Genomic DNA, 13,440 nt, shown 5'->3' with positions numbered 1-13,440 from the left:
GAGGGCCGCCGTCGCACTACGCATGCGCAGCACATCCAGCGTCCTCGGAGAGCGCGGCCCCGCCCACCATACCAAAAGAACGCATGCGCCTAATCGGCTCTACGACCGTGATGCACTTCGCGCTTGCGCAGTGCCGCTCGCTGGCGCTGCCACTCAAGTTACCGGCGGGAACTGGACGTTCGGGAACAATCAGGGTGATCGGGTGAGACAGAGTCTGACGGGAACGGAACAGGGGGCTCGCTCCGGATCCACCCCCCTGCCCGCGCCCCTCGCCCCGGATCCACCCCACCGCCCCCTTCGCTCCGGATCCGGCCCCCCCTCGCTCCCGCCCCGCAACCTCCTCCCCCCGCCCCGCCCGCGCCCCTCGCTCCAGATCCTCCCCCCCGCCCCTCGGTCCCGCCCCGCCCGTGCCCCCCGCAACCTCCCCCCCGCCCGCGCCCCTCGCTCCGGATCCTCCCCCCCGCCCCTCGGTCCCGCCCCGCCCTCGCTCCGGATCCACCCCCCCCGGCCCTGGTCCCGCCTCGCCCTCGCTCCGGATCCACCCCGCCCCGCCCGCGCCCCTCGCTCCAGATCCTCCCCCCCGCCCCTCGATCCCGCCCGCGCCCCTCGCTCCGGATCCACCCCCCCCCCGCCCCTTGGTCCCGCCCCGCCCTCGCTCCGGATCCATCCCCTGCTGGTGCCCCTCGCTCCGGATCCACCCTCCCCCCCGCCAGCGCCCCTCGCTCCGGATCCTCCCCCCCGCCCCTCGGTCCCGCCCCGCCCGTGCCCCCCGCAACCTCCCGCCCTCGCCCCGCCACCTCCCGCCCCACCCTCGCTCCGGATCCGCCCCGCCCGCGCCCCTCACTCCCGACCCACAACCTACGCCCCACCCCCCTCGCCCCGCAACCGCCCCGCAACCACCCCCCGCGCCCCTCGCTCCAGATCCACCCCCCCCGCCCCTTGGTCCCGCCCCGCCCTCGCTCCGGATCCATCCCCCGCCTGTGCCCCTCGCTCCGGATCCACCCTCCCCCCCGCCTGTGCCCCTCGCTCCGGATCCACCGCCCCGCCCTGCAACCTCCCCCCAGCCCATGCCCCTCGCTCCCGACCTGCAATCCTCCCCACCCTGCCCATGCCCCTCGCTCCCGACCTGCAATCCTCCCCACGCTGCCAGTGCCCTTCGCTCCCAACCCGCAGCCCCTCCCCACCCTTCCGGTGCCCCTCACTCCTGACCCGCAGCCCCCCTCCCCACCGTGCCCCTCAGTCCCGACCTGCAGCCCCCTACTAGCCAGTGCCCCTCACTCCAGACACGCAGCCCACCTTGCTCCCGGCCTTCTGGTGCCCCTCAGTCCTGATCCACACCCCCCACAACCTGTCGGTGCCCTTCGCTTCCGCCCTGTCGGTTCCATCCCACTCCCGATCCAGGCTGCCAGCCTTCTGGTGCCCCTCACTCCCGATCCACCTTCCCTGCCACGACCTGCCAGGGCCCCTCACTCCTGACCCACAGCCCCCATGCCCTGGCAGTGCCCTTCACTCCCATTCGCCCCCCCCCCCCCCCACTGTGATAGTGCTCCTCGTTCCCGATCCGCTCCCTCCCCAGCCCTGCCAATGCCTCTCACGCCCAACTCACAGCCCCCCTCACTCCCGAGCCGACCTCCCCCCACCCTGCCAGGGCCCCTCACTCCTGACCCACAGCCCCCATGCCCTGGCAGTGCCCTTCACTCCCATTCGCCCCCCCCCCCCCCCCCCCCCCCACTGATAGTGCTCCTCGTTCCCGATCCGCTCCCTCCCCAGCCCTGCCAATGCCTCTCACGCCCAACTCACAGCCCCCCTCACTCCCGAGCCGACCTCTCCCCACCCTGCCAGTGCCCCTCACTCCTGACCCGCAGCCCCCAGTAAACTCTGCTGATGCCCCAGAACCGCAACTTTGGGGGTTTTAATGGTGGAAATGTGTCTCTGTTTTGCAGTGCAGTGTCCTTTGCCGGCCAGGTGCCCGGGCCATGAATGGGGCTCTCATCCCAGGCACGCCCATTGCAGTGGATTTTTGGAGCATCAGGAAAGCCAGCCATGCCCGCGTGTTCTTTCTCTCCCACATGCACTCTGACCACACAGTGGGGTTGTCCAGCACCTGGCACCGGCCCGTCTACTGCTCTCCCATCACAGGGCGAATCCTGCACCACAGGCTGAAGGTAGGAGTCAGCCCACGGGAGCAGACTGCAGCTCAGGGGGCCAAGCCCAGGGCCATGGTTTGCATATCCCTTGGATAAAGCCAAGCGTTGGAAGGGTCAGAACACAGTTACTGTGTTTGCTACCCAGGAGTCTGTGATGAGGAAGGGGCGTCTTGGGACCAAGCTTTTTTGGGGGGGGGCGGTTTAAGAATCGCTGTTTTTCGTAATGAACGAAGAGCGAGTCAGACTGAGAGCGATCTGGCTGCAGAGCTCTGCCGTGCGGCTTGCTGAGGAGAGGAGAATGGAGCCCGTCCCTCGGGAGACGCTCTGGTCGGATTGCGGCACCCGACTCCTGGAGCAGAGTATTCTCTCCCATGGGGCCAGCCAAGGGGGCCTCCTGCCCAGGCAAAGGAACTGCCTGGGTGAATAGCAAAGTATAGCCCAGGGAATGGGGTTGGGTCCCCAGGGCAGCTGATCAGCTAAGTGAATGGGGAAGGCGGCCTCATCCTCGTGTTGGGAGGGAGCAGGTCAGAGGCCGCCTCCACCTGACCAGCCCTGTGCTTCCTTCCAGGTGGCGGAGCGCTGGATCTGGCCCCTGGAAGTGGGGCAGAGCCACCTGGTGGCTCTTGATGAGGTTGGTAAAAGGACCATGACAGTGACCCTGATAGATGCCAACCACTGCCCTGGCTCAGTCATGTTCCTCTTTGAGGGCCCCTTTGGTGTCATCCTCTACACAGGTACGAGCCCCCAGGGCCCAAAGACCCCCTTTGCCTTCCTGCCCAGCTCTGAGTGTGTTTTGTTCTAGGGTCCCTGCCAGAGCCCTGTGCTTCCACCACAGGTCACCCCCTGACGTTTCCCGCACACCCCGAGCCCTGCCTCCTGTCCCAGGGTTTATGGGCTCGGAAGGGGAGTCCCACCAGCACTGCCCCTTGGGGAGAAATTCAGGTCACTCACCAGGCCAGGGATCAAACTTGCATCATTCAGGTGGCAGCCCGGGCCTAGAGCCAGCAGGCGGTGGGGCTTTAGCAGGCAGAGGATCTAAGCCAGGTCTCTGCCGTAGCAATGCAGCGGGTGGACCACCAGGCTGGACTCCCACAGTTCTGTGTGTTTGGGGTTTTGTCTTGTGCCAGGTGATTTTCGTTACACTCCCACCATGCTGCAGGAACCGGTGCTAAGGAACCAGAAACGAATTGATGTTCTCTACTTGGACAACACAAACTGCGACCCCCTGGGCGACCTGCCCTCCCGCCAGCAGGCCACCCAACAGATCAAAGAGCTGATCAGGGCCCACCCAAATCACCAGGTCAAGATTGGTGCGTAGGCATCACGGCATGTGGATGGGACTGGCTCCGGAGCCGGGGGCTGACGGGAGGGAATCGCATTAGGAGGGGATGTGGGGTGGGAGAGGTACGTTACCTCACTGCACCTGGGTTGTGCATTTGGACTGGCTCAGAGCACAGATGTAGCTAAGTTTCATTCCTTTGAGGTGTGCTGCGTGGAGCAGGTGGTGGTTTTCCTTCTCCCTCCAGCGTAGATTGGCAGGGCAGGGCCTGTCTCTTGCTGGGTGCTGGGCCCAGTAATCTATAGGCCCCATGCCGTTTGCTCCCGTCCTGGTAATGGTCCTTTCTTGCTGCCTTTGCAAAACACTGTTTAGGTCTGAGTTCCTGAATCCCCTTGTTTGCTCCTTCCCAGGGGTCTACAGCCTGGGCAAAGAGTCGCTCTTAGCGGATTTGGCCTTAGAGTTTCACACCTGGATCGTGGTGAGTCCCAAGAGACTGGAGCAGATGAAAGTGCTGGGCCTGGTGGACGTGTTCACTGCCGAGGAGGGGGCTGGCTGGATCCACGGTGTGGACATCTCTGAAATCTGCTGGGAAGCCATGATCAGCTGGAACCAGCAGCGCCCCACCATTGCCATTCTCCCCACCAGCCGTCCGGTGAAGATCCCCCACCCCAGCGTTCACCTCGTGCCCTATTCAGACCACTCCTCCTTTCCAGAGCTGCTGGAGTTTGTACAGTGGCTGAAGCCCTGCTCCATAGTTCCAATTGTCAAGAGAAACATGTGTCTGCCATACCTGGAGAAATACCTGAGCTCTGACCACAAGGCGTCACCTGAGCCCGGGATTCCAGAGTCTGGGCAGAAGTTCACGCAGCTGAGAGAGAGCAGGGAGCAGCAAAGAGCCACGGAGCCCCTGAGAACAGCTGCCCAGCAGCCTGTGCCTAGGAAGGACTCCTTTGCATCTCCAGAGAAAGGTACGAACTGGCTGGAGCATTTCGGGGATGTGACGATTGGCCAGCAGAGCTCCTCGGAGCAGCCCAGGGATGCCGACACCTGTTTGCAAGGCGGCTCTGTGTGTTGCAGGGGGGAGAGGGAGGGAATCAAAGTGGAGTTATGCCAGCTGCATGGTGCCCAGAGGCAGCTTTTTTCAGCACAGCCCAATACACAGACACCTGCCAGAAGGCAGCCACTGCCGCCCAAGGACACCAGTGCCCGGAGGTCCCAGCACAGCACAGAGGGCACAGCACAGCCACACACGAGTTCTTTATCCTGGCGAACAGGGAAGAAACACACCTCCCATGCCAGCCCATGCCAGTCTCCCCTGGGGGACTGGGCCCCCTTAACGCTGGCCTCTGTGCAGAAGAAGGCAGCTCTCCCCTCATACAAACAGAGTTTAACCTGCCTTCAGACTGAGGAATTTCTTCCCCCAGGAGCAGCTGGTGACTGTGACAGCCTGGCCAGTTGGCCCCCTGTGGCCAGCAGTCATGTTGCCCGTGGGCTTGCGGAGGAGTATTTGCTTGCTCCATTAAACACCCTAAAGCAATACTCTGCGGAGAGCTTTGACCAGCAGATTGAAAACTATTTCAGGAGAGGGGAGGGGCCCTAACAGCCAGCGCATGTGCAACTAGCAGCAAAGGTCCTGTTCTCACAAGTGTTGTGTCAGTGTGTGCCGTCTGCCAGGGCCTGCTCTGAGCCAGCCAACAGGAGATGGTGCAGCTCGGGGCTTTACGCTGAAAGCTTGAGAGGAGAATGGCAGAGTTTGCAGCAGCTCCTAGATTCTCTTTTTATTGGTTTCTTGAACGTTCTAAAATTGCAAGTTTGTTGTGTCATTACTGGCCACAGTATGAGGATGACTCCCAAGGACTGTCTGTGACTCTGTCCGTGTCCTGGGGCATTACCCTGGCACTCGTGCAAACGCAGATCCCAGGAGGACACTGTGTTCGCTGCACCTTATGGCAAAGGGAATTGGAATGGTTCCTGGGAGGTGAGCCGCAGGGGCGGGGCATGAGCTCCCAGGCCTGACTTTGCATTCGTGTTCGTGTTCGTATGAGGTAAGAGAACCATTCTCCTGCTTGACAGCAAAACAAGAAGGAAGTTTGAGAGCCCTATCTTCTCCCCCCTGCTGTTTGCATTCCTAGCTGCTGACACAGACTGGTGTGTGCTAAGCTATCCTAGGGACTTGGGAGCTTGTTTATAAGAGACAATGACGTGAAGAGCTTTCAGGCCTCACTGAATCGCTGTCAGGCTGTATTTAGAGATACTAGCATCACAGGCTTGTGGGAGGCACTCCCGGGCGACACAGCATCCCACCCTGATTGGGCCAGCTTGTGGTGGGAGCTGTAAATGCTCTCTTGTGTTACAAACTGGGACAGGAGGAATTCTGTGAACTCCAAGGACTTGGGTCTCTGGTGCCCTTTGTTGTATTGTTTGGATTCTCTACGTTCATTTGTGAACTGTTATTTCTTCTCTCTCTCATTGAAAAAAGCCCTCCAGCCCTTGACCCTTGTGCCCATGTCAGAGAGTCTGCACCTGGTCAGACCAGAACGACAGCCCCTGGCAGTGTGCAAACTCCAGGCACCTTCGCTGGGTTAAAAGTCACTCTTTCAGTGCTGCCAGTGTTAGCCAGGCTGCCAGCCGAGATGAGAACGTGCTCGCTCTCTTGCTGGGTTAAGCTAGATTCTGAAGGAAGCGATTGCTGCCTTTTGGTTCTGCTGAGCTGGACATAACCAGCCTTGCTCTCCTTGGCGTGGGATTTAGGAACAGCTTAGCTCAGCTGACCTCAAAGTGATCCTCTGTGGGCATTTCCTTTACTTGTACCTGCTTGGGCAGGTGGCACCTTTGTAGTTTTCCTAGACAAGTGTTTGGCCTGCTGCTTTGTGCCTGTGCTGGCAGCAGGCAGGGTACAGGGGAGATGGCAGCCGTAAGGTGCTTAGTGAGCGACTCCTAGCCTGGAAGGGTTGAGGTCCCTGACAGGCTGTCCCCTGGCGAAAGGGCTTTGCTGTCACCCCCACATTGACCCCCTGTACGAGTGAAGTGAGGGCTCTCAGCGGAATGGCTGTCTGCCCAGCAAATCCCCTGCCGGGGCACTGATAAGCAAAGGCCAATTTCTGACACGCCCGCTGGATGCCAGGGAAAGGTGTGTCCTTCAGAGTCACTGTGAGCCCTCCCAGGGCCCCCTCTAATTTTGTTGTCTGGTTGCTCCTTGCTGTACAGAAGGAGGCTGCTGCACTGACCTTCCCTCTCTAGTGCCTGAGGAGCATCTGGTGAATCGCTGTGTCTGGGGTAAGCTCTGAAAGTGTGTGGAGAAAAGTGTTAGTTATACAAAACTCAAATAAACCAAGCTGAAAGAATCTGGCTGCTGTCGTCGTGCTGGAATAATCAGCCTGTCCCGTTCTGGCCTTCCGGTTGTTCTTGGGAAGGCACGCAGCTGCAAGCAGCCGGAGTGTACTGCTGGATAATCTCCGGTTGTTCAGTTAACCATGCCCCATGATCCTCATGCCAGCGGAGCGTCAGCATGGTGTTTCCAGGTGTGCGTGCTGCAAAGCCCTGGCTACGTGATGCCGTGTTCTCTCAGACGGGGCTTGGCAGGAGCATTAAAAACCAAGTAAGGTTTCCAACTAGCACTGTGTCTGCTGGGGAGCTCACGTGTCCAAGGAGGGACCTCGCCAGGATGGGTCTGATCCCTCCCCGCCAGCTGCCCGTAGGGCTGCCGCTCAGAGTCTGTGCTGGAGTCACTGGAACCTGCTCCTGGAGACCGAGACCCGCATCAGCCTGTGATGTCTGCGAGCTGGATTACAAGCACCGAACTCAGCCCAGACTGAGGCTGCCCAGCAATATCCTTGGGGCCTTAAGGGCTGCTCCTAACCTGCACTACATGAGCAGATTGTAGCCCCATGCAGGGTATGGTCCCGCCATGTGGTACTGACCGGCCCTTCCCATCACAGCTGGCTCCCCACCTCTCTGGGCTGCAGGCCATGCTAAGGTGGGAGGGACTTGCTGTGACCAGCCCTGTGACAGAGCAGGGGAACAAACAGTGGCGTAACACTCCCACGTGCCATCCCGGAGGCACCACTCACCGCAAGTCAGCCACATGTTTGCACGGGTTCTGCAGGCCTCCCTGCAGTGTGGTTTGGAGGCGCACCTGGCTAGCGCTGGATTACGTGTGTTGGACCCCAGGTGCGAGGCATGCAGTAGTGGCTGAATTCAGCTTTCATCTAAAACCAAAACTTGCTCTCATGGTTCTGAAGAAAATCTTGAGCCCAGGACCCATGGAGGCAGTGGGGTGACGTCTGCCCGAGCCTGCAGGGCAGCCTCCTTCGGAGGGAGGCTCAGCAGACACAACACTAGAGCCAGAACCAGGCAGATCAGGCCCTTCCTGCTCGGGCAGGACCCCCTGGGTGAGAGAGGTTCAGGCAAAGCGCTGAGTTTGGTGGGATCGGCTGCCCCTTGGTGGGGCTCACGCTCCCATTCTCCTGCGGTCTTGCGGCTCCACAGGTCCGTTTTGGGTGATGGCTCCCATGCAGCATTCCCTTGGGGCACCAGAATGGGAGTTTGTGTTGACTGCCCGCCTTTCAGGACAGGCTTCGCTCAGCAGTGGAACCGGTAACAATGATGTGTTTCAATTGTCCACCAGGCAGCTGCGTTCATCCTGCCCCTTGAGCCGAGCAGGGTGGGTCACATGGCAGAGCTACTGTCTCAAGCTAACCGAAGGCTCAAGGAGACCTTGCCGCACTAGCTACACCCAGGTACACGACAAGGTGACAAGATTTTCTGCACAACTATGAGGGCCAGAGATAACGATGGCACAGCTACACTACAACCTGCTGCAGGCGCAAGTCCCGTCAGCATAAAGCTGCCGCAGAACATATGTTGCTTGTGTGCATGCGCGCTTGGCTCCTTGCGTCGGTGCCGCGCGTGCTCACCAGGAGTGCTTGTGTCAATACGCAGTGAGTGCACCATTGGTAGGTGTGTGTCTGTGCACCCAGAGTGCATCTGGCCACTATCCAGTGCCCTGTCTTTTGGGGGTTTGACAGTGCACGGCAGGGCTGAAATGAGACACGCAGGGATGACTGGGAGCGTTCAACTTTTCCCATCCCATACTGTTGCCTGTACCCTGGAAACACCAAGCTGATGCGCAGCTGGCAACAAGCTGTGGGTGTCACTGTTCCCAGGCAGGAGTGGCAGGGGCAGGGATGCCATGTGGAATATTGACGGGGGGGAGGCATAGAGAGGACTTGCAATGGCGGAGTCCCATTTTCCAGGCTCCTGTTCTAATCACTAGACATGTCCCTGCTTTTCTGAGTAGCTGTGTAGTTCTCTTCTGCCATATGCTGTAAATGACCAATGTGGTTTGAGCAGTTGCCAGGATCCTGCCCTCAGGTTTACAGCCCTGGCTGTTAGTCCCTTGCAGTGATAGATAAGCAACCTACCCCTTGGTGAATGGCTCAGCCAAGTGCTGTCGCTGTGCTTACTCTTCAGAAAGTTAACCCACTTCTTTCCACCACCCAAAACCAGTGAACGTCCTACAGGCTGAGCGTCTGCTCCCAGCGGCTGAACGTAGTGAGAAGCTGCAGCGAAAACTCTGGGTTCTGCTACTGGAACATAAAAGGTATTTCCTGCCATTTAGTGGACATGACTTCAGTTACACAGGAGCAGGGGAACCTAAAGCCTTTCCCACAGGTCTAAAGGGTAGAAAAATTTTGCAGGAGAGTCTGCATAATGGTAGAAGTGAGGGAGATCTCCACCACAAAGCTGTCTGTGTGTGAGGCACATTCAAGGGCTTCCCAGAGTGCCAGACAGGTGTTTCTGCTTCTGTTGGACCCCAAGACGCTTTTTTCTGTGTGACAGCTGCCACTTTCTGGGGAGGGCCTGTCGTGCCTCCGTGGGTCACAACTGAGACTACCAAATTCAGGACAAGTTGCTGGGGAAAAGGGCTAACACACCCCAAAACTGGTGGTTATTCTTCTATGAGATATACCAAACCAGCAACAAAATAAATTTATGTCTCACCACATTGGCTAACAAGAAGTCAGAAATGCAGCCTCTTTAGGTATTCCAGTCCTGGATTCAACACCCAGACACCAGATTTAAAGATGGGTGGTTATTTGAAACCAATTTCATCAAACAAAAGGGTTCTGATCCCAAAGGACCAGCCACATACCCAGGTCAATATATAACTCAGATCTTCCCCAATGATCATGCTATTGCCAATCCTTCAGTATTTCAAATCTAAAGGTTTATTTATAAAAGGAAAGAGAAAGGAAAGTGAGAGTTTAAAATTGGTTAAAGGAATCAAATACATACAACAGTTGCAAAGTTATTGGATCAGGCTTGTAGCAGTGATGGAATAAACTGCTGGCTTGTTAAGTCTCTGGTTGCTTCCAAATCATTGGAAGTCCTCAGTATCTTGGTTAGAATGCTCCCGTTAGTATAAATCCATAGTCCAGAGGTTTGAGCAGGAAAGAGGCAAAATGGAGGTGCTTCCAGGGCCTTTTATAGCTTCTGCCAAGTGAAGGGAATCCCATTGTTCTCACTGTGGAAAATTACAGGGAACAAGATGGTATTTGGAGTCATATGGGCAAGTCCCATGTCCATGCATGCTTCACTTCACATGCCATGGCAGCACTTTAACGTGGCTTGTGTGGTTGCGGCAGAGCACTGGGAGAGCTCTCCCAGAGCTCTGAAAAACCCACCTCCGCGAGGGGCATAGCTCCTAGCGCTGGTGCACTGTCTACACTGCCGCTTGTCAGTGCTGGAACTGGCAGTGCTCGGGGGTGTTTTTTCACACCCCTGAGCGAGAAAGCTGCAGTGCTGTAAAGTGGCAGTGTAGACAAGCCCTTAGTCATAGCAGAAGTCATTACCCATACTCCAGGTAGAACATTCACAGGAAAGTCCATTAAATGTAGGTAGGCATCTTCCATTGTGAGTTGTGTTCTTTAATGGGCCATTTAATTTGAATAGTTCCTTCACAGTGTGCTGGCTAAACACCTGGTTGGTGTTTTCACAGGAGCAAACATTTAAAATACAGGTACATAGTTAATATTCATAACTTCAGATACAAAAATGATAAATACATACAAATAGCATAATCACATTCAGCCAATCATAGCTTTTCTATTGACACCTTACTTGACACACTTTGTATAACATTTCTTGCAATTATATAACAGCACTAGCAACAATGATTTACATGATCATATTTTAATCAGATAATGTCATAGGGCCCCTCCAATGAGAGCATGGTCAGAGCCAGGTGCAAACATATTTTATGGGAAGAGTTGGAAAAAGCCACCCTGGCACCCCCACTGCCAGCTTCTAAGACACTGTTGATCCCTTATCCCATGAAGTTTCCCAGCTGTGGAAAAAAAAGGCCTGCATGCTTTTCCCCTGTAACTTTTCTGTTCCTAACACTGTTTGAACTCCACCCAGCGGAGAGCAAGTCCAGGCAATATGCCGCTATGTCATCTCAACCTGCTCTGACAGCGTGGTCCTGAAACCCCTATGGCTGCTTGGAGCCCTGGCTACACTTATTGCTCATAGACATGCCACAGTGATAGCAACAGCCCTGGTGGGACATAATGAGTGTTAGCATAGCCATGAAGCAAGGGTCCTGCATCATGTGGGGTGTCCAGCCTGGCCCATGTCATGATGTTCGCTGTGTCTGAATGTTGGAGCTGAGTTATGCTAGCTGCTGTGCTGGGGACTGGCTGTGCCCTCCCATGCAGTGAGCCAGCCCCAGGAACAAAATGTGAAATATAGCCTTTTCTATAAACATGCAGTGACCCAGAAAATCGGTCATTCAGGGATGAGCTGTGATCAGCTTGCCGGTCATGCCAAGGAATGAACTGGCCACATGTGCGTTAGGCTAGCAGGACTTTGGTTCTAAGAACAGATGTAAAATAGTACATCCTATAAGTTCTGCAGCAGCCATGGATCCTTTAAGATAAACTCATCCCTCACTGCCCTTCCCATCTGGGTCTTGAGCCACTTCCTGAAGACGTTTTAAATGTGGCTCAGAACTTCATCAGGCCAAAATGGGTTAGTCAGCCAGTGAGAACACGTCTAGAGGGTGTTAGAACCATGCTATGGAATGTGTTTGGTGTTGCCTACATTTGGCATGGTTCTGAGACCCCATACTCCTGTGTCCACACCCTACATTCTATTGTCATAATCTTTATATGAAGATTTGTATCATTTGAGAACGTATAATTTGCTGGTCATTATTGATCTGATAAATTGTGTGTGGCAACACTGTTTGTGAAGTTATAAAATTCCACTGTATGGTGTTAACACATGTTCCAAACAGTGGTTGACAAACAGGTCTGTCTCAAATAAAGGAACATGTGGTCTGCTTAACTTGCACATAAGCTGTAAACAGACTCATCAAGCAGGAAGGGCAACAAAAGAATCTCCCAACAGGTGAGGAAAAAACAGAAGCCAACATCTTTCCCCATAGACTCCTTGTCTCGTGACGCACACACTCTCTCTCCTTTCCATCAGTTCGCTACACCAGAAGGGACAAAGGAAACAGCCACTGACCCAAAAGTTTGGTCAGTAAGAACTGCTGAGAGCATTCAGTGAGAAAGCTTTGCTTTGAATTTAACACAGTTTGTTAAGTTAGGCACCAGTTGTGCTTTAGCTTGTTTTTATTGTAACCGTTTCTGACATTTAATGCCTCATTAATTGTACTCACTTAAAATCTCTCTTTGCAATTAATAAATTTGTTCTATTGTTTGATCTAATCCAGTGGGTTTAAATCAAAGTGTCTAGGAAACACCATTGGGGGTAACAAGATGTGTGCATATTTCTATTGATGAAATGATGGACTTTATAGAAACTTACATTGTCCAGGAGAGGGCTGGGCAGTACAGGATGTTTTGTACTGGGGGAAAAGCTAAGCCTGGGAGTGAGTTGGGGTCACTGTTCAGTATAACCCAGGCTGGTGAGAGCCAAGGTGCGCCTTGCTGGCTGCAGCACACAAACATGGTGGGGAGTGACTTGCAGGCTGAGGCTCTTTGTGAGTACTCCAGACTGGAGGCTACAGCAGCAAGGCAGTGTAAAGGGCACCCCGGGTTAGAGGGCAGGTGTGACGCAGCTACTTATTAGTCTGGATTGTACCCTGGGTATGTCACAGTGGTGTTAAAAATGCCCGCACTCTGCCATAGTACACGAGCTGAATCAGTGAAGGAAAGCACATAGGATGCTGCTCTGCTGGTGATACAACAGAGACACTGTAGACAGAGCATTTTTACCACCACTTTTCACAGTAGAGGGCTGAAAACACTTCAGCTCCAGCTACACTACCCACTTGGCTCTCATTGGTGTATCATTGTGGAATGTTGCTGTAAACGCAGATTCTGTTTTTTCTATTGTGGATACAAAATTTGTGTAACTGGAAGAATCCCACTCCCCACCTTTGCAAATAACACTGATTTTACATAATTTAAACATAATTTTACATAATTTCCTGTACAACTTGTCATAGGTTCATGATCAAGTTGAGCTAACTTAAAGCAGAAATTCTCCCCTTTATGTCATTTCTTGCATCTGAGCCTCCACTTTCAAATCTGCACTGAGCAAATAATACTACAGGAAGTTAAAGGCATTTCTTAGTCACCTTCATAGTTATCACTAAAGAGGAGCATTTAGAGCCTCCTATAAAACACCGGCTGTCTAAGGTTTTCTGTTTGATAAAGTGTTGGGTGCATCTGTGACTGGCTCAGTCAGGCCTGGGGATTTCTCTGGGGAAGTTTCCACAGTGTTCAAAACCCGATTCTTATCTAGTTTCACTTTACAATAGACCAGGTGCCAGCCACAGCACGTACAGTCCTGCAGTGACAAGTGACTAGTTTGGGACAAATCTTGCTGCACAGTGATCCTACTGGTCCTTAACTAGAAAGTCCAGGCCCCTGCGGACAGCTGACAAGCTGATGAGGAGAATATTTTCATGTCACGTACAGCCTCTGTTGGTGACAGGCATGGGGCATAAGGTGCCATTGGTGACCCAGTCTCGTTTCCACT

General features: G+C 54.9%; 1 protein-coding gene across 9 annotated transcripts; it reads left to right on the top strand.

Moving 5' to 3' along the window:
* The first annotated feature begins 22 nt into the window (after positions 1-22).
* DCLRE1B (DNA cross-link repair 1B) lies at positions 23-12,161 on the top strand. Of its 9 annotated transcripts, none has more exons than XR_005223216.2 (8): positions 23-202; positions 1,944-2,165; positions 2,716-2,881; positions 3,275-3,457; positions 3,837-4,394; positions 6,634-6,702; positions 8,054-8,165; positions 8,935-9,043. XR_005223216.2 is itself a non-coding variant. In XM_037884857.2 (7 exons), exons 1-7 carry the CDS (start codon positions 23-25, stop codon positions 9,183-9,185), a joined length of 1,629 nt encoding a protein of 542 aa, XP_037740785.1. In that variant the 3' UTR covers positions 9,186-12,161. The 9 variants fall into 9 exon arrangements, 6 of the variants coding, with proteins under 6 accessions (XP_037740785.1, XP_037740786.1, XP_043389257.1 ...); XR_005223215.2 differs by having other exon boundaries at positions 8,054-8,177; positions 8,935-9,041; XR_005223217.2 differs by lacking the exon at positions 6,634-6,702.
* Positions 12,162-13,440: the final 1,279 nt, after the last annotated feature.

Source organism: Chelonia mydas, chromosome 21, assembly GCF_015237465.2.
Source record: "Chelonia mydas isolate rCheMyd1 chromosome 21, rCheMyd1.pri.v2, whole genome shotgun sequence".
In the NCBI taxonomy this organism is placed as follows: Eukaryota; Metazoa; Chordata; order Testudines; family Cheloniidae; genus Chelonia; species Chelonia mydas.
This window is presented reverse-complemented; position numbering and strand designations above follow the sequence as displayed.